The following is a 20,596-nucleotide window of genomic DNA, read 5'->3' as shown; positions in this document are numbered from 1 at the left end:
AGGATGTGGTGGTATATAGAGGTATATAGTATACGGTGAGGAGGATGTGATGGTATACAGAGGTATATAGTATACGGTGAGGAGGATGTGGTGGTATATAGAGGTATATAGTATACGGTGAGGAGGATGTGATGGTATATAGAGGTATATAGTATACGGTGAGGAGGATGTGGTGGTATATAGAGGTATATAGTATACGGTGAGGAGGATATGATGGAGGTATATAGAGGTATATAGTATACGGTGAGGAGGATGTGGTGGTATATAGAGGTATATAGTATACGGTGAGGAGGATGTGATGGTATATAGAGGTATATAGTATACGGTGAGGAGGATATGATGCATAATAACGTTCCGTCCTCCGGGGTTCCGGCTCTGTACAGGTTGTTGACATCAATTCAGGAAGGAAAGTGTCCGGGAAGGGGATGTTTTGGGGGGAGACCCTCCATGGGGTAACTCCCGGGCGCTGCCCCCGCACTGACCCCCACACTGACCCCCGCACTGACCCCCGCACTGACCCCCGCACTGACCCCCGCACTGACCCCACCATCCATCAAGACCTTCCTGTTTATAGGATGAGGAGGACACGAGAACCACCAGGTCCCCGAGTGTAATAGATGTCACCGGATACAGCAAATCATAGAAGATATAAAGCTGCAGTGTAAAGTATGGGGGGACACCGAGCACAAGGGGGGGGGGGGGGACACCGAGCACAAGGGGGGGGGGGGGACACCGACCACAAGGGGGGGGGGGGGGACACCGGGCAGAGGGGGGGGACACCGAGCACAAGGGGGGGGGACACCGGGCAGAGGGGGGGGGACACCGAGCACAAGGGGGGGGGGGGGGGACGACACCGAGCACAAGGGGGGGGGGGACACCGGGCAGAGGGGGGGACACCGAGCACAAGGGGGGGGGGACACCGGGCAGAGGGGGGGGGGGACACCGAGCACAAGGGGGGGGGGACACCGGGCAGAGGGGGGGGGGGGACACCGAGCAGAGGGGGGGGGGGGGGGACACCGAGCACAAGGGGGGGGGACACCGAGCACAAGGGGGGGGGACACCGAGCACAAGGGGGGGGGGGACACCGAGCACAAGGGGGGGGGGGACACCGAGTACAAGGGGGGGGGGGGACACCGAGCACAAGGGGGGGGGGGGGACACCGAGCACAAGGGGGGGGGGGGGACACCGAGCACAAGGGGGGGGGGGACACCGAGCAGAGGGGGGGGGGGGACACCGAGCAGAGGGGGGGGGGGGGGACACCGAGCAGAGGGGGGGGAGAGATACCGAGCAGGGGGGGGGGGAGAGATACCGAGCAGGGGGGGGGGGGGACCGAGCACAAGGGGGGGGGACAGAGACACCGAGCACAAGGGGGGGGACGGAGACACCGAGCACAAGGGGGGGACGGAGACACCGAGCACAAGGGGGGGGGGCACCGAGCACAAGGGGGGGGGGGCACCGAGCACAAGGGGGGGGGGGGGACACCGAGCACAAGGGGGGGGGGGGACACCGAGCACAAGGGGGGGGGGGGGACACCGAGCACAAGGGGGGGGGGGACACCGAGCACAAGGGGGGGGGGGGGGCGGAGACACCGAGCACAAGGGGGGGGACGGAGACACCGAGCACAAGGGGGGGACGGAGACACCGAGCACATGGGGGGGGGGACACCGAGCACAAGGGGGGGGGGGAGGGGGACACCGGGCAGAGGGGGGGGGGAACACCGGGCAGAGGGGGGGGGGGGGACACCGGGCAGAGGGTGGGGGGGACACACCGAGCAGGGGGGGGGGGGGGGACACCGAGCACAAGGGGGGGGCGGAGACACCGAGCACAAGGGGGGGCGGAGACACCGAGCACAAGGGGGGGGGGGGGGCGGAGACACCGAGCACAAGGGGGGGGGGGGCGGAGACACCGAGCACAAGGGGGGGGGGGGACAGAGACACCGAGCACAAGGGGGGGGGGACAGAGACACCGAGCACAAGGGGGGGGGGGGAGACACCGAGCACAAGGGGGGGGGGGAGACACCGAGCACAAGGGGGGGGGGGGAGACACCGAGCACAAGGGGGGGGGGGACACCAACTCACACATGTCTTTTACTGTGCTGATAGTTTGTTACAATGTATTAGTGTAGGAAAAATTTATTCCGGAATCATGGCTGTTTATTTTGTCCAGACCAGTGTTCCCCAAACCAGTGTGTCTCCAGCTGTTGCAAAACTACGACTCCCAGCCAGCGGCTGTCTGGGCATGCTGGGAGAAGTAGTTTTGCAAAAGCTGGAGGTCCACAGTTTGGAGACCACTGCTGTACTGATGGGAGTTGTAGTTTTGCAACAGCTGGAGAGCCTTACTTTGTAGTGAAGTGGGCTCCAAAGTGTGGACCTCAAGTTGCTGCAAAACTACAACTCCCAGCATGCCCAGACAGCCGTTGGCTGTCCGGGCATGCTGGGAGTTGTGGTTTTGCAGCAATTTGAGGTCGACATTCTGGAGATCTCCGCTGTAGTGTGAGGAATCTATATACAGCTGATGGGAAGACACCGACCCTCTACAACCTAAACTGTTTCCATTCACTTACAGCAAGCAGAGATCCTGACTGATGTCTATACAAAAACTGCAGAACTTTCCATTATACAGTGACAAAGCTGGAGGAGACAATTTAGGTTAGTGCAGCGCCCCTCTGAGGCCCCCCCCCCTGTAGAGGTGCAGCAGGCACTGAACACAATTCTTCACTGTATTCAAGATCTCTGCTTGCTGTCATTCCATAGGAAACTTCACTGTTCACTTCCATTGAATTAAATAAAACTCTGGTCGTGCACAGCTGAAGGCTCAGGAACATAATAGTCCGTCACATGACCAGGACAGAGCTGGATCTCAAAGAATGACAGCAAGCAGAGTTATTGAAAAGCCAATTTGTAAAGAATACATATTGGAAAAATCATAGAATTTCTTGTGAACTTTTATTTGCTCAAACTGGAAAACTATTATTAACTGTCTAAAAAAAAATTGGTGCAGCTCACAACCGAAAATAGAATATACCGTAATCACTCCTCCAAGATTTCACCTACACAAGGTGCATAATGATATTCCAAGAATTGCTAAATTATAATAAAATGTAAATTTATTTAAAATATCAATGTAAAAAATAATGAACTATATATCTTGGCACTAATCTAGGAATAAACCACCACTGGGCCCTAGTGGGGATATTCACACAATATGTAACATTTAGAACATTATTCACATTTCTGGAAAATACTAAAATAGCGTCAATCTAATAATCCGGCATCTAATGGGTCAATATAGCGGCAGTCTATGGGGTAAATGTGTAATGTTTGGTCCGATCTCCGCTGGACACAAATCAGACTGCTGGGAGTCCAATAAATCGAGCGGTCACTGACGACAATGTATGTATCACTGTGGTAATTGTTATATTCTCACCAAATCCTGAGGACGCCCGCTGGGTACTGCTGTAGGGATCTGCTGTGATGGGACGGGCGGCGGTGTTAGAGCCGTCACCGATCCGGGGGTGCGCTTGGCGTAGCGCGTTATGTAGCGGCCGTACTCCCCCTCTGTGATGGACAAGCAGACGCAGTGTTGGTATATATCGTGGCGTCCCTCGTGGTGGATGAAATCCCGGCGGGGATAGGTCGCTCTACGGCAGGTCAGTGGTACAGTCCAAAGACTCGGACCGGACCAATGGTAAAGGACGGATGTTTAAATCAGTTCGTCTGAACCGGCAAATGCCGCTGTGCCGCGTCCACATTGGATGTATATCCGTAAGATGCTATAGTGCCTGATAAAGATGAAATCTATAGCCTAGACGCGTTTCAGGGTCCTATAGCCACTAATCGCTCGACCCTTTCTTCAGTAGGAATAGAGATGTGTGATGTACAACTTGCTTTTGCTTTCTTATATATGGTCTCTCACATTCGTAACTAATTAAGAGCACAAGAGATAACGAAAACTCGGCACGGATCAAAGTAAATTCATTCACCTTGGTCGGGTGCGGTCACTTCTGGGTTCTATAGAGAGAAAGAGAAGATAAAAGCATCGAAAACCCGTGTAAAGGAGAAGGAGAATTATTAAACAATATTAGATGTGTATATACAGGTGTATTTACAGAACATTCTAACAAAGGTATTCCATAATTACCGCCAAATGTTCCCTGGACAGAACTTAATCTGTAAATAGGTTGGTGTCTGGAAGTATCGCTTGTGTGTGTGAATACGGATGGTGCGTGCGGGAACCTAGAAGATGAACGGGGATGATTGGCGAGTGCGAAATAGATAGAGATAGTAGTGTGAATAGTGGTGCAAAAAGGATCTATATGGTGAATGGGAATAAAAGATAAATAAGAATATGGGGGGAGATTTATCAACACCTGTGCAGGGGAAGAGTGGTGCAGTTGCCCATAGCAACCAATCAGATTGCTTCTTTCATTTTCCACAGGCCTCTAAAGAGGCCTGTGGAAAATGAAAGAAGCAATCTGATTGGTTGCTATGGGCAACTGCACCACTCTTCCTCTGCACAGGTTTTGATAAATCTCCTTTATGGTGAATAGTGTAAAAAATAATAAAATGTGGGATATGGGATAAATGGATAAAAATGGAAAAATAAAAAAATATTAAAAAATATAAAAAAATATATAGTGCAAACTAAAAAATGGAACAATAAAAAAATATAGTGCAAACTAAAAAATGGAACAATAAAAAAATATAGTGCAAGCTAAAAAATGGAGCAATAAAAAAATATAAAAAAAATATAGTGCAAACTAAAAAATGGAACAATAAAAAAATATAGTGCAAACTAAAAAATGGAGCAATAAAAAATATAGTGCAAACTAAAAAATGGAGCAATAAAAAATATAGTGCAAACTAAAAAATGGAACAATAAAAAAATATAGTGCAAACTAAAAAATGGAACAATAAAAAAATATAGTGCAAACTAAAAAATGGAGCAATAAAAAAATATTAAAAAAATATAGTGCAAACTAAAAAATGGAACAATAAAAAAATATTCAAAAAATATAGTGCAAACTAAAAAATGGAACAATAAAAAAATATAGTGCAAACTAAAAAATGGAACAATAAAAAAAATATAAAAAAAATATAGTGCAAACTAAAAAATGAGAAATGAAATTGAATAGTTTTACCCAACTATATTTATTCAATTTCATTTCGCATTTTTTAGTTTGCACTATATTTTTTTTATATTTTTTTATTGTTCCATTTTTATCCCTTTTTTCCATTTATCCCACATTTTATTATTTTTACACTATTCACCATGAGGGACATTTATCAATCTTTGCTTATGTATTTTTTTTTCCGTAATTTTTTCCTTACTTTTTTGTTTTGCTTATGTGTGACTTATTTATCATCTGCTTTCAGCCTGTTGATAATTTTCTTTCACGGAAGCAATTTTTCCTTTTTTACTTTGGTTGTAGCTTTTTCTGCTCCACGTTTGAGCTGGAGTCAATTTAGTCGATTTTTAACCCTGTTGCGACTTTTTTTTGCGCAGTTGCGACTGTCGCAGTTACTAAATTCCTGACTACCCGTAGTCCATTTTAAAATTATTACTACGTAGTTAATTTTTGGAAAACGCGCTTTTCTCGCTTTCCAGTCAAAATGTCGCACGAAAAATCGCGTAGTCGCAGTTGCGACAATTTTGCCACAATTATAGTAAAGAAAACTTGACTAAACCCGTTCATAAATGTCCATAATAGAGGGAGATTTATCAAAACTTGTGCAAAGGAAAAGTTACCCAGTTGCCCATAGCAACCAATCAGATCGCGTCTTTCATTTTGCAGAGGCCTTGTTAAAAATGAAAGAAGCGATCTGATTGGTTGCTATGGGCAACTGCACCACTCTTCCCCTGCACAGGTGTTGATAAATCTCCCCCCATATTCTTATTTATCTTTTATTTCCATTCACCATATAGATCCTTTTTGCACCACTATTCACACTACTATCTCTATCTATTTCGCACTCGCCAATCATCCCCGTTCATCTTCTAGGTTCCCGCACGCACCATCCGTATTCACACACACAAGCGATACTTCCAGACACCAACCTATTTACAGATTAAGTTCTGTCCAGGGAACATTTGGCGGTAATTATGGAATACCTTTGTTAGAATGTTCTGTAAATACACCTGTATATACACATCTAATATTGTTTAATAATTCTCCTTCTCCTTTACACGGGTTTTCGATGCTTTTATCTTCTCTTTCTCTCTATAGAACCCAGAAGTGACCGCACCCGACCAAGGTGAATGAATTTACTTTGATCCGTGCCGAGTTTTCGTTATCTCTTGTGCTCTTAATTAGTTACGAATGTGAGAGACCATATATAAGAAAGCAAAAGCAAGTTGTACATCACACATCTCTATTCCTACTGAAGAAAGGGTCGAGCGATTAGTGGCTATAGGACCCTGAAACGCGTCTAGGCTATAGATTTCATCTTTATCAGGCACTATAGCATCTTACGGATATACATCCAATGTGGACGCGGCACAGCGGCATTTGCCGGTTCAGACGAACTGATTTAAACATCCGTCCTTTACCATTGGTCCGGTCCGAGTCTTTGGACTGTACCACTGACCTGCCGGAGAGCGACCTATCCCCGCCGGGATTTCATCCACCACGAGGGACGCCACGATATATACCAACACTGCGTCTGCTTGTCCATCACAGAGGGGGAGTACGGCCGCTACATAACGCGCTACGCCAAGCGCACCCCCGGATCGGTGACGGCTCTAACACCGCCGCCCGTCCCATCACAGCAGATCCCTACAGCAGTACCCAGCGGGCGTCCCCAGGATTTGGTGAGAATATAACAATTACCACAGTGATACATACATTGTCGTCAGTGACCGCTCGATTTATTGGACTCCCAGCAGTCTGATTTGTGTCCAGCGGAGATCGGACCAAACATTACACATTTACCCCATAGACTGCCGCTATATTGACCCATTAGATGCCGGATTATTAGATTGACGCTATTTTAGTATTTTCCAGAAATGTGAATAATGTTCTAAATGTTACATATTGTGTGAATATCCCCACTAGGGCCCAGTGGTGGTTTATTCCTAGATTAGTGCCAAGATATATAGTTCATTATTTTTTACATTGATATTTTAAATTTTATTATAATTTAGCAATTCTTGGAATATCATTATGCACCTTTTGTAGGTGAAATCTTAGAGGAGTGATTATATTCTATAGACTTTATTATTTACTGTATAATAGTTTGCGTTTCAGTCCTCGACCTCTGCTTGCTGTCAGTGAATAGAAAATATTCATTTTTGTATCTAAAGGCTGGGGTTTTTCCCCCCAGCCTTTAGATACAAAAATGAATATTTTCTATTCACTGACAGCAAGCAGAGGTCGAGAACTGAAACGCAAAATATTATACAGTAAATAATACAGGGAGGGATTTCTAATTTGCAAGAAAATCTGTGCAATATTTTTCTTTGCATTTCGGCAGCTTTTTTATTTCTAATTTGAGAAATCGCACAAGTAACGTCATAAATTCTGTGTGTATACGGGAAAAGACGCGCCTCACTGAACACCCTGCATCCTACATTTTATTCAAACGATAAGTGCAACCAATCTATTTGTGCAAAAAAAAATATAAAAATTTTTTTTTTTAAATATGGCGCATGGCCTTCCAGGCTGGAAAAAAAACAAACCTTAAAAAATTGCGCAAAAACAATGATAAATGCCCTGCCATACACTTTATTCTTCTAGGGGTTTGTTACATTGTACCAGAAAAGTATAAAACCCATCATGCTGAACCGATACACGTCTTTGTCAGTGTTTTCTAAACAGTGTGCCTCCAGCTGTTGCAAAACTACAACTCCCAGCATGCTTCACCCTAGGACCTTATTGGGCTTCCAGCCAGGCCTAGGACAAAGTCAAACCGTAGAATCTTAAAGGGGTACTCCACTGGAAAAAAAACATTTTTTTCGGTGCCCAAAAGGTAAACGGATTTGTAAATTACTTCTATTAAAAATTCTTATTCCTTCCAGTACTTATCAGCTGCTGTATACTACAGGGGAAGTTCTTTTCTTTTTGAATTTCCTTTCTGCCTGACCACAGTGCTCTCTGCTGACCCCTCTGTCCATGTCAGGAACTGTCTGGAGCAGGAGAGGTTTGCTATGGGGACTTGTTCCTACTCTGGACAATTCCTGAAATGGACAGAGGTGTCAGCAGAGAGCACTGTGGTCAGAAAGAAAGGAAATTCAAAAAGAAAAGAACTTTCTCTGGAGCATAACAGCAGCTGATAAGTACTGGAAGGATTAAGATTTTTTTTTTTATAGAAGTAAATTTACAAATCTGTCTAACTTTCTGGCACCAGTTGATTTAAAAAAAAAAAATGTTTTCTAGTGGAGAGTACCCCTTTAAGCAGTGTTTCCCAACCAGTGTGCCTCCAGCTGTTGCAAAACTACAACTCCCAGCATGCACGGACAGCCAACATATAGCTTCACCCTAGGACTTTATTGGGACCTTATTAGGCTTCCAGCCAGGCCTAGGACAAAGTCAAACTGCAGAATCTTAAGCAGTGTTTCCCAACCAGGGGGCTTCCAGCTGTTGCAAAACTACAACTCCCAGCATGCCCGGACAGCCTTCGGCTGTCCGAGCATGCTGGGAGTTGTAGTCTTGCAACGGCTGTTTGGAAAATACTGGTCTACGATATAGTGTTAACTATCGCTACAATGTTTCCATTTACAGACAGCAAGCAGAGATCTTGAAAAAAAAATGCTAAGGAAGTGAATATATTAGAAAATTGCAGAACTTTTCATTATACAGTGACCGAGCTTTATTCACATGCAGGGGCCCTTTAAGGCCTCGTTCACTTGAATTTGCGAGCGGAAAAGTTCCGTTGCAGGATTGTTTTTAACAGGAATTTTCCGCCGCGGAAATTCTGATTCCTGACTCGGCAAAAAAGAACTGACATCTGCTCGGAAATGCATTGCCTTCTACGGAGACTGCGCATTTCCGAGCGCCGGCGTGTTTCACCAGCGCCCAATGTCCGCAGAATGTCCCGACAGGCATTCCATTGCGTGAACGTAGCCTAAGGCTAATTATGCAATTCCGTTTTGCACAGCTTGCAGCGGAATGTTTGCGAAATTCCGTTGGAGGAATTGTGGCGGAATTTCTGTATGCTCGGAACACAGAATTCTGAGGAAATTCCAAGCCCCAGTGAGTTCAATGGGATTCCGCTCGCAATTCCGCAAAATTTATTAATAAATAAATACATTTTTCGGAATGCGGAATTTCCATGTCAGAATTTCCGCGGTTCAAATAGGACAGCGGAACCCAAATGAACAGACTGTGATTTAAATTTCGGTGGAATTTTTGCCGGACTTTTTTCACGGTTTTTCAAGGTTCAGTGCAGAAATTCGGCGTCATGAACATAGTCTTGGGTGGCCATTCGCACTCTACGCGTCTCTGTGGCGGTCACTTACCTCCCGCAGTTTGGTCAGCTTCTGCAGCCGCACCGGTTGGATATGAACGTCCTTCATTACGGCGAATTTGGGAAGTTTATTGCTACATTTATCGAGGTTGGAAGCCAAGTCCCTTTCGGGTGATTCCAAACTGGATTTGTTTCTCTGCTCCGGTTCCACGCTGTCCCAGGAGAGGGCCCTAAGGAGCGGGGGCCGGTTCCCAGCCGTCATATGTTCCACCAGTGTAGCAAACTTGGAGTCACCAGGAAATAGACCTGACCCGGGGCCCTTGAAGGCCACATTGGAGACACCCAGAGCCCCGGAAGGTCCCGGTCGTCCCGGCAGGTTGTCCGGCTTCTTCAGGATGGGTCTGTGGATCTCCTGCTCAGGACTGATTCTGGCTTTGATGACAGACAGTTTGGAGATTTCGGGGGCCGGGGGTTTACAGGGGCCGCTGGCGGGTTTGAGGGGGTCATGGTTTTCCTTCTGTTCGTACAGGGTTTCCTTGGATGCGGCTGTGAGGCAGAGAGGACGCGGGGTGAGGCGGCCCTGGGAAATCTTCCGCTGGTCGTTCTGCTTCCGATCCGTCAGTCCCTGGGTTGAGTTCTAGAACATGAGAGGAATATAGGACAGGTGAGAAAATGGTACTGGGGGGAAAAGTCTGGATAAGTGGGGGTCTGACCCCTGGTACCCCAAATATCATCAAGGATAACAAACCCAAGCATGTGGAAGCCACCCGGACTGATCTACTGATCTGGGACTGAGATACTGAGCATGTGCAACTGGGACTGAGCTACTGAGCATGTGCATCCGGGACTGAGATACTGAGCATGTGCAACTGGGACTGAGATACTGAGCATGTGCAACTGGGACTGAGATACTGAGCATGTGCAACTGGGACTGAGATACTGAGCATGTGCAACTGGGACTGAGATACTGAGCATGTGCAACTGGGACTGAGATACTGAGCATGTGCAACTGGGACTGAGATACTGAGCATGTGCAACTGGGACTGAGATACTGAGCATGTGCAACCGGGACTGAGATACTGAGCATGTGCAACCGGGACTGAGATACTGAGCATGTGCAACCGGGACTGAGATACTGAGCATGTGCAACCGGGACTGAGATACTGAGCATGTGCTTCCGGGACTGAGATACTGAGCATGTGCAACCGGTACTGAGATACTGAGCATGTGCTTCCGGGACTGAGATACTGAGCATGTGCAACCGGGACTGAGATACTAAGCATGTGCTTCCGGGACTGAGATACTGAACATGTGCAACTGGGACTGAGATACTGAGCATGTGCAACTGGGACTGAGATACTGAGCATGTGCAACTGGGACTGAGATACTGAGCATGTGCAACTGGGACTGAGATACTGAGCATGTGCAACTGGGACTGAGATACTGAGCATGTGCAACTGGGACTGAGATACTGAGCATGTGCTTCCGGGACTGAGCTACTGAGCATGTGCAACCGGGACTGAGATACTGAGCATGTGCAACCGGGACTGAGATACTGAGCATGTGCAACCGGGACTGAGATACTGAGCATGTGCAACCGGGACTGAGATACTGAGCATGTGCAATCGGGACTGAGATACTGAGCATGTGCAACCGGGACTGAGATACTGAGCATGTGCAACCAGGACTGAGATACTGAGCATGTGCAACCGGGACTGAGATACTGAGCATGTGCAACCGGGACTGAGATACTGAGCATGTGCAACCGGGACTGAGATACTGAGCATGTGCAACCGGGACTGAGATACTGAGCATGTGCAACCGGGACTGAGATACTGAGCATGTGCAACCGGGACTGAGATACTGAGCATGTGCAACCGGGACTGAGATACTGAGCATGTGCAACCGGGACTGAGATACTGAGCATTTGCATCTGGGACTGAGATACTGAGCATGTGAATCCAAGACTGAGATACTGAGCATGTGCAACTGGGACTGAGATACTGAGCATGTGCAACTGGGACTGAGATACTGAGCATGTGCAACTGGGACTGAGATACTGAGCATGTGCAACTGGGACTGAGATACTGAGCATGTGCATCTGGGACTGAGATACTGAGCATGTGCATCTGGGACTGAGATACTGAGCATGTGCATCCGGGACTGAGATACTGAGCATGTGCTTCCGGGACTGAGAAACTGAGCATGTGCAACTGGGACTGAGATACTGAACATGACTGACCAGGATTGAGTAATTGAGCATGTGAGAGCCATTGCAAGCAAAGAACATCATAACATGTTCATAACACCAGAGGGCGGTATAACAAGCATGAAACAGCAGGTGGTGCTCTAACAAATATGTAACACTAGGTGGTGTTATAACAACTATGTAACAATAGATGGCGCTGTAGCCATATACTGGAAATATAGTGAGATCCGGAGAGATCGAGCCCATTTTTCTTTATTCTTTATTAACTTACTATAAAATGAGTTCCGACTCACCGGCAGTAATGTTGCAGCTGGAGGGAAGACGTTGGGATACGGATCCGGTCCTGTACAAGGGAAAATAAGCTTATTATATAATGTGCTGTAAAAACATATTTGCCCCCCCCCCCCCCCCCTATCCTTCTGCAGGTAGGTATCCATATAGAAGCCCCTTCTAGTCCGTCCAGAAGGTATCTGAGTGTGTGGTCCTATCTTGGTATTTACATACACAGTGTTTGATTTATTATTTTATTTTGCCATGTTATAATGGTATACCTCACGCTATCTCAGATTTTTAATCTTGTCGATGTCCCCTGATAAACCTCTGGGGGAGAAACATGTTGGGATATGATGTACTAGGATGACCCCTGATGAACTCGGGGGGAGAAACACATTGGGATATGATGTACTAGGATGACCCCTGATGAACTCAGGGGGGAGAAACACGTTGGGATATGATGTACTAGAATTTCAGGAATTACTTCAGATGCTATAATTGCTCACTTGGGGTGCACAGTAGATTTGGTTTATCTTGTTTGAGCTCCTTAGAGTATTTTGGGTCCTGTGATACGGTGTCTCTCCTGTCTACATTACCGGGCGCTTCTTCTGCCCGGACGCTCCGGATACCTAATATAGTCACGGTGAAGCCTGATACTAAATGCCGAAAATGAAAATCAAGTGAAAGGGGGGGGGGGGGGGGAAATCCTTTGTGCCTCCTGGCAGCCGACTGGAACAATGTTTCCTCATTTATGTGAACTATTATTAGTCGTCATTTATTGAGATTTGGGGGATGATTGAAGTTGCCTAGCAACCGGGAAAACAGAGCGAGGACAAATCAAGAAGAATCAGGAGCCTAATCTTCAGGTTACTAAGGAATCCTATGAAGCAGTGTAGCCCAACCAGTGTACCTCCAGCTGTTGCAACAGCTGGAGGCACTCTGGTTGGGAAACACTGATCTATGTGTACGATGGCCTCTTGACTCTCTGACTCTGGATGTCAGAGGAGAAAAGGGTCGGGCAAGTGTCCCCCTGTAGAATACATGTGCTAGTGTATGCGGGGATGGGGAGTGCATGCTGGGAGTTGTAGTTTTGCAACAGCTGGAGAAAATCTGGTTGGGAAACACTGATCTATGTGTACGATGGCCTCTTGACTCTCTGACTCTGGATGTCAGAGGGGAGAAGGTCTGGCAAGTGCCCCCCTGCAGAATACATATATGAGTGTATGTGGGGATACGCAGAGAACGCAGCCATATGGTCCAATACACAGTAGAGCAGCGTTTCCTAACTAGAGTACCTCCAGCTGTTGCAAAACTACAACTTCCAGCATGCCCGGACAACCTTTGGTTCAGGAACATGCAGAAGAATGAGGACAACAGGGCTTATTCTACCAGGCTGCAACATATCCCACTGTGCTAGGACCTGGTGCCCAGAAGGGAAACCCCTGATGATGTAAATGTTCAGTTACCTTATATGGACAGTGACATCATCAGGGGGTTCTCTGGGTTGTCCTCCTTCTCCTGCTGGCAGCCACTACACTATTCTGTTCATCAAATGGAAGCCAAAAAGACAAAAATTTTGGCCTCTGTCTGGCCATGAACCTCTATGGATACATTTCCGGATGTACAATGGACTATAGGACCCCAGACTATTTTATAGGGTGTACGATGGTTGGTGGTACCTGGTGCTGCAGGGAAGGTGAAGGAGTTGCTCCGGGAGGGCACAGGAGACACTTTGGGGCTCAGTGAAGGAGAAGAGACTGTAAGGGAAGAGATGAGACCTTCTGGTTATTGTGGAGTTGTCCATTGGGGACATTTATCAGACCCGGTTAGGGAACCTTGAACACCCCCCTGTAATCTACAAACCACCTGTGGGGGAGTCAGAGAGGCTGCACCTCGAGCGTCGCCCCCTTCTGGTCAGGAACTTCTCGCTGACTTTCTTGGCCTCCTCCAATAACTGCAGGTTCTTCTTCTTATCCTCCTCCGACATCCGTACGTTGGGCAGACTGTCATGGAGCAGATCGATCACGTGACCATTGTTGTCTGAAAGAGATGACAGCGAAGTAGTCTACTCCATCTGTAGGGACACTTCTGGGGCCTTATGTGGTCCTTGGGGACATTTTTTATATGATAAATCTCAGTATCACCCTTTTCTTAAGTTCCAATTTCTCGTCAGTCCTGTGGTCGGTCCTGGACTTATTATCACTGTCTTAAGGGAACCCACTGCGCCCAATATCAAAAATCTTCAATGTCAGGAGCAAATATATAGGATAGTATTGTCTATACAGGATGTCTTCCAGGACCACCTGATTCTCCTAATGAGTACTCATGGACCACCCTATCCCCCACTGATGCCTCATGGACCACCCTATCCCCCACTGAAGCCTCATGGACCAGCCTATCCCCCACTGAAGCCTCATGGACCACCCTATCCCCCACTGAAGCCTCATGGACCACCATATCCCCCAATGAAGCCTCATGGACCACCCTATCCCCCACTGAAGCCTCATGGACCACCCTATCCCCCACTGATGCCTCATGGACCACCCTATCCCCCACTGAAGCCTCATGGACCACCCTATCCCCCACTGATGCCTCATGGACCACCCTATCCCCCACTGAAGCCTCATGGACCACCCTATCCCCCACTGAAGCCTCATGGACCACCCTATCCCCCACTGAAGCCTCATGGACCACCATATCCCCCACTGAAGCCTCATGGACCACCCTATCCCCCACTGAAGCCTCATGGACCACCCTATCCCATACTGAAGCTTCATGGACCACTATATCACCCAACAGATGCATTTAGACCACCCTATACCAAACAGATGCTCATGGACCACAATATCCCCCACTGAATTTTTATAGACCACCCTATTCCCCAGTGGATGCCTATGGGACTCTTAATCACCCGACACTTTATCCCCTAGCAAATGCTTATAGACCACCCTACTTACCAGTAGAGACATATGGACCACCCTATCCCCAGCAGGTGTTATTGGATCATAATCTCCCCAAGTGGAGGCTTATAAACTGCCTTATTACCCATCAAATGTTCATTGTCTGCTCTATGCCTCAGTGGAGGTCTATGGACCACCCTACCTATCAGCAGATGCTTACTGACCACCCTACCTATCAGCAGATGCTTACTGACCACCCTACCTACTAACAGAAGCTTTTTGGACCACCCTACCAGTGGATTCTTATGGATCACCCCACCTACCAGTGGATGCTGATGGACCACCCTACCTACCAGTGGATGCTCATGCGCCAACCTACCTACCAGCGAACTCTTATGGACCACCCTATCCCTCAGTAGAGGCTAATGGACCACCCCAGTGGATGTTTGTAGACCTCCCTACTTCCCAGTAGAATATGGCCCCCCCTATCCTCCAGCAGATGTCCAGGGGCCACACTATCTTTCAGTGGACGCCCAGTGTGGATCACTTGACCCTTGTCATGAACTGTATCCCCGATTTCTGAGACCTCCATACACAGGACACCTCTGCGGCTCCCGGCTCCTCTCAGCCCCCACAGACAACGCGTTCCTGGCACGTCTGCTACTGTCACACTCTGATGTTTTGGAGACTGTTCCGGTAAACATAGTGAAGTGTTCCTCTCCGGCTGGTATGTGCTGGCAGCCTATGTTCATAGTTCTAAGTATTTACCATCATTATGGAAAGTCACCCTCGGGTCGTCTGCCAAGAAGTGATGACCACACGTGCGCCCGGTCACCCATTATATATGGGGTACAAGTGATGACCACCCGTGTGCCCGGCCACCCTTTATATATGGGGTACAATGATGACCACACGTGCGCCCGGCCACCCATTATATATGGGGTACAAGTGATGACCACACGTGCGCCCGGCCACCCATTATCTATGGGGTACAAGTGATGACCACACGTGCGCCCGGCCACCCATTATATATGAGGTACAAGTGATGACCACACGTGTGCCCAGCCATCCATTATCTATATGGTACCAGTGATGACCACACGTGCGCCCAGCAAACCATTATATATGGGGTACAAGTGATGACCACACGTGCGCCCGGCCACTCATTATATATGAGGTACAAGTGATGACCACACGTGTGCCCAGCCATCCATTATCTATATGGTACCAGTGATGACCACACGTGCGCCCAGCAAACCATTATATATGGGGTACAAGTGATGACCACACGTGTGCCCAGCCATCCATTATCTATGGGGTACAAGTGATGACCACATGTGCACCTGGCCACTCATTATATATGGGGTACAAGTGATGACCACCCGTGTGCCCGGCCACCCATTATATATGGGGTACAAGTGATGACCACACGTGTGCCCAGCCACTCATTATATATGGGGTACAAGTGATGACCACCCGTGTGCCCGGCCACCCATTATATATGGGGTACAAGTGATGACCACACGTGCGCCCAGCCATCCATTATCTATGGGGTACAAGTGATGACCACACGTGCGCCCGGCCATCCATTATCTATGGGGTACAAGTGATGACCACATGTGCACCTGGCCACTCATTATATATGGGGTACAAGTGATGACCACACGTGCGCCCGGCCACCCATTATATATGGGGTACAAGTGATGACCACACGTGTGCCCGGCCACCCATTATATATGGGGTACAAGTGATGACCACACGTGCGCCCGGCCACTCATTATATATGAGGTACAAGTGATGACCACACGTGTGCCCAGCCATCCATTATCTATGGTGTACAATGATGACCACACGTGCGCCCGGCCATCCATTATATATGGGGTACAAGTGATGGCCACACGTGCGCCCGGCCACCCATTATATATGGGGTACAAGTGATGACCACACGTGCGCCCGGCCACACATTATATATGAGGTACAAGTGATGACCACACGTGTGCCCAGCCATCCATTATCTATATGGTACCAGTGATGACCACACGTGCGCCCAGCAAACCATTATATATGAGGTACAAGTGATGACCACACGTGTGCCCAGCCATCCATTATCTATATGGTACCAGTGATGACCACACGTGCGCCCAGCAAACCATTATATATGGGGTACAAGTGATGACCACACGTGCACCTGGCCATCCATTATCTATGGGGTACAAGTGATTACCACATGTGCACCTGGCCACTCATTATATATGGGGTACAAGTGATGACCACCCGTGTTCCCGGCCACCCATTATATATGGGGTACAAGTGATGACCACACGTGCGCCCAGCCATCCATTATATATGGGGTACAAGTGATGACCACATGTGCACCTGGCCACTCATTATATATGGGGTACAAGTGATGACCACACGTGCGCCCGGCCACCCATTATATATGGGGTACAAGTGATGACCACACGTGTGCCCGGCCACCCATTATATATGGGGTACAAGTGATGACCACACGTGCGCCCGGCCACTCATTATATATGAGGTACAAGTGATGACCACACGTGTGCCCAGCCATCCATTATCTATATGGTACCAGTGATGACCACACGTGTGCCCGGCCACCCATTATCTATGGGGTACAAGTGATGACCACACGTGCGCCCAGCCACCCATTATATATGGGGTACAAGTGATGACCACATGTGCACCTGGCCACTCATTATATATGGGGTACAAGTGATGACCACACGTGCGCCCGGCCACCCATTATATATGGGGTACAAGTGATGACCACACGTGCACCCGGTCACCCATTATATATGGGGTACAAGTGATGACCACACGTGCGCCCGGCCACCCATTATATATGAGGTACAAGTGATGACCACACGTGCGCCCAGCCATCCATTATCTATAGGGTACCAGTGATGACCACACGTGCGCCCGGCCACCCATTATATATGGGGTACAAGTGATGACCACACGTGCGCCCAGCCATCCATTATATATGGGGTACAAGTGATGACCACACGTGCGCCTGGCCACCCATTATATATGGGGTACAAGTGATGACCACACGTGCGCCCAGCCATCCATTATATATGGGGTACAAGTGATGACCACACGTGCGCCTGGCCACCCATTATATATGGGGTACAAGTGATGACCACACGTGCATCCGGTCACCCATTATATATGGGGTACAAGTGATGACCACACGTGCGCCCGGCCACCCATTATATATGGGGTACAAGTGATGACCACACGTGCGCCCGGCCACCCATTATATATGGGGTACAAGTGATGACCACACGTGCGTCCGGCCACCCATTATATATGGGGTACAATGATGACCACACGTGTGCCCAGCCATCCATTATCTATAGGGTACCAGTGATGACCACACGTGCGCCCGGCCACCCATTATATATGGGGTACAAGTGATGACCACACGTGCGCCCGGCCACCCATTATATATGAGGTACAAGTGATGACCACACGTGCGCCCGGCCACCCATTATATATGGGGTACAAGTGATGGCCACACGTGCGCCCGGCCACCCATTATATATGGGGTACAAGTGATGACCACATGTGCACCTGGCCACTCATTATATATGGGGTACAAGTGATGACCACACGTGCGCCCGGCCACCCATTATATATGGGGTACAAGTGATGACCACACGTGCACCCGGTCACCCATTATATATGGGGTACAAGTGATGACCACACGTGCGCCCGGCCACCCATTATATATGAGGTACAAGTGATGACCACACGTGCGCCCGGCAACCCATTATATATGAGGTACAAGTGATGACCACACGTGTGCCCAGCCATCCATTATCTATAGGGTACCAGTGATGACCACACGTGCGCCTGGCCACCCATTATATATGGGGTACAAGTGATGACCACACGTGCGCCCAGCCATCCATTTTATATGGGGTACAAGTGATGACCACACGTGCGACTGGCCACCCATTATATAAGGGGTACAAGTGATGACCACACGTGCGCCCAGCCATCCATTATATATGGGGTACAAGTGATGACCACACGTGCGCCTGGCCACCCATTATATATGGGGTACAAGTGATGACCACACGTGCACCCGGTCACCCATTATATATGGGGTACAAGTGATGACCACACGTGCGCCCGGCCACCCATTATATATGAGGTACAAGTGATGACCACACGTGCGCCCGGCCACCCATTATATATGGGGTACAAGTGATGACCACACGTGCGCCCGGCCACCCATTATATATGGGGTACAAGTGATGACCACATGTGCACCTGGCCACTCATTATATATGGGGTACAAGTGATGACCACATGTGCACCTGGCCACCCATTATATATGGGGTACAAGTGATGACCACACGTGCACCCGGTCACCCATTATATATGGGGTACAAGTGATGACCACATGTGCACCTGGCCACTCATTATATATGGGGTACAAGTGATGACCACACGTGCGCCCGGCCACCCATTATATATGGAGTACAAGTGATGACCACACGTGCGCCCAGCCATCCATTATATATGGGGTACAAGTGATGACCACACGTGCACCCGGTCACCCATTATATATGGGGTACAAGTGATGACCACATGTGCACCTGGCCACTCATTATATATGGGGTACAAGTGATGACCACATGTGCACCTGGCCACCCATTATATATGGGGTACAAGTGATGAACACACGTGCACCCGGTCACCCATTATATATGGGGTACAAGTGATGACCACACGTGCGCCCAGCCATCCATTATATATGGGGTACAAGTGATGACCACACGTGCGTCCGGCCACCCATTATATATGGGGTACAATGATGACCACACGTGCGCCCAGCCATCCATTATCTATAGGGTACCAGTGATGACCACACGTGCGCCCGGCCACCCATTATATATGGGGTACAAGTGATGACCACACGTGCGCCCGGCCACCCATTATATATGGGGTACAAGTGATGACCACACGTGCGCCCGGCCATCCATTATATATGGGGTACAAGTGATGACCACACGTGCGCCCGGCAACCCATTATATATGGGGTACAAGTGATGACCACACGTGCGCCCGGCCACCCATTATCTATAGGGTACAAGTGATGACCACACGTGCGCCCGGCCACCCATTATCTATGGGGTACAAGTGATGAGCACACGTGCGCCCGGCCACCCATTATATATGGGGTACAAGTGATGACCACACGTGCGCCCGGCCACCCATTATATATGGGGTACAAGTGATGACCACACGTGCGCCTGGCCACCCATTATATATGGGGTACAAGTGATGACCACACGTGCACCCGGCAACCCCCCATTATCTATGGGGTACAAGTGATGAGCACACGTGCGCCCGGCCACCCATTATCTATAGGGAACCAGTAATGGGTGTCTGGGGTGACGGCCTATATATGGGAACACATCTTGCCTTAAGCTTAAAGGGGTACTCCCCTGGAAAACTTATTTATTTTTATTTTTTTTTTAAATCAACTGGTGCCAGAAAGTTAAACAGATTTGTAAATGACTTCTATTAAAAAATCTTAACCCTTCCAGTACTTATCAGCTGCTGTATACTACAAAGGAAGTTCTTTTCTTTTTTGAATTTCCTTTGTCTGACCACAGTGCTCTCTGCTGACACCTCTGTCCATGTCAGGAACTGTCCAGAGCAGGAGCAAATATCCATAGCAAACCTCTCAGTTCCTGACATGGACAGTGGTGTCAGCAGAGAGCACTGTGGTCAGACAGAAAGAAGATTCGGGAAAAAAAAAAAACACTTCC

General features: G+C 48.5%; 1 protein-coding gene across 11 annotated transcripts in view; it reads right to left on the bottom strand.

Annotated features, from left to right (window-relative positions):
• The window catches only part of IRAG1 (inositol 1,4,5-triphosphate receptor associated 1), a 128,835-nt gene that overhangs the window by 20,608 nt on the left and 87,631 nt on the right, over positions 1-20,596 (bottom strand). For 10 of the 11 annotated variants that reach the window (XM_056527991.1, XM_056527984.1, XM_056527983.1 and 7 more), the window contains 4 exons: positions 13,750-13,926; positions 13,566-13,643; positions 11,907-11,956; positions 9,457-10,041 (listed from right to left, as the gene is read on the bottom strand). In XM_056527991.1, the coding sequence (XP_056383966.1) occupies positions 9,457-10,041; positions 11,907-11,956; positions 13,566-13,643; positions 13,750-13,926 (890 nt within the window). The remainder of the gene's footprint in view (positions 1-9,456; positions 10,042-11,906; positions 11,957-13,565; positions 13,644-13,749; positions 13,927-20,596) is intronic. The other variant, XM_056527993.1, reaches the window with a different exon arrangement.

This window comes from Hyla sarda, chromosome 6, assembly GCF_029499605.1.
Source record: "Hyla sarda isolate aHylSar1 chromosome 6, aHylSar1.hap1, whole genome shotgun sequence".
Taxonomy (NCBI): Eukaryota; Metazoa; Chordata; class Amphibia; order Anura; family Hylidae; genus Hyla; species Hyla sarda.
The sequence above is the reverse complement of the archived record's forward strand: the minus strand, read 5'-3'. Positions and strand labels throughout refer to the sequence as shown.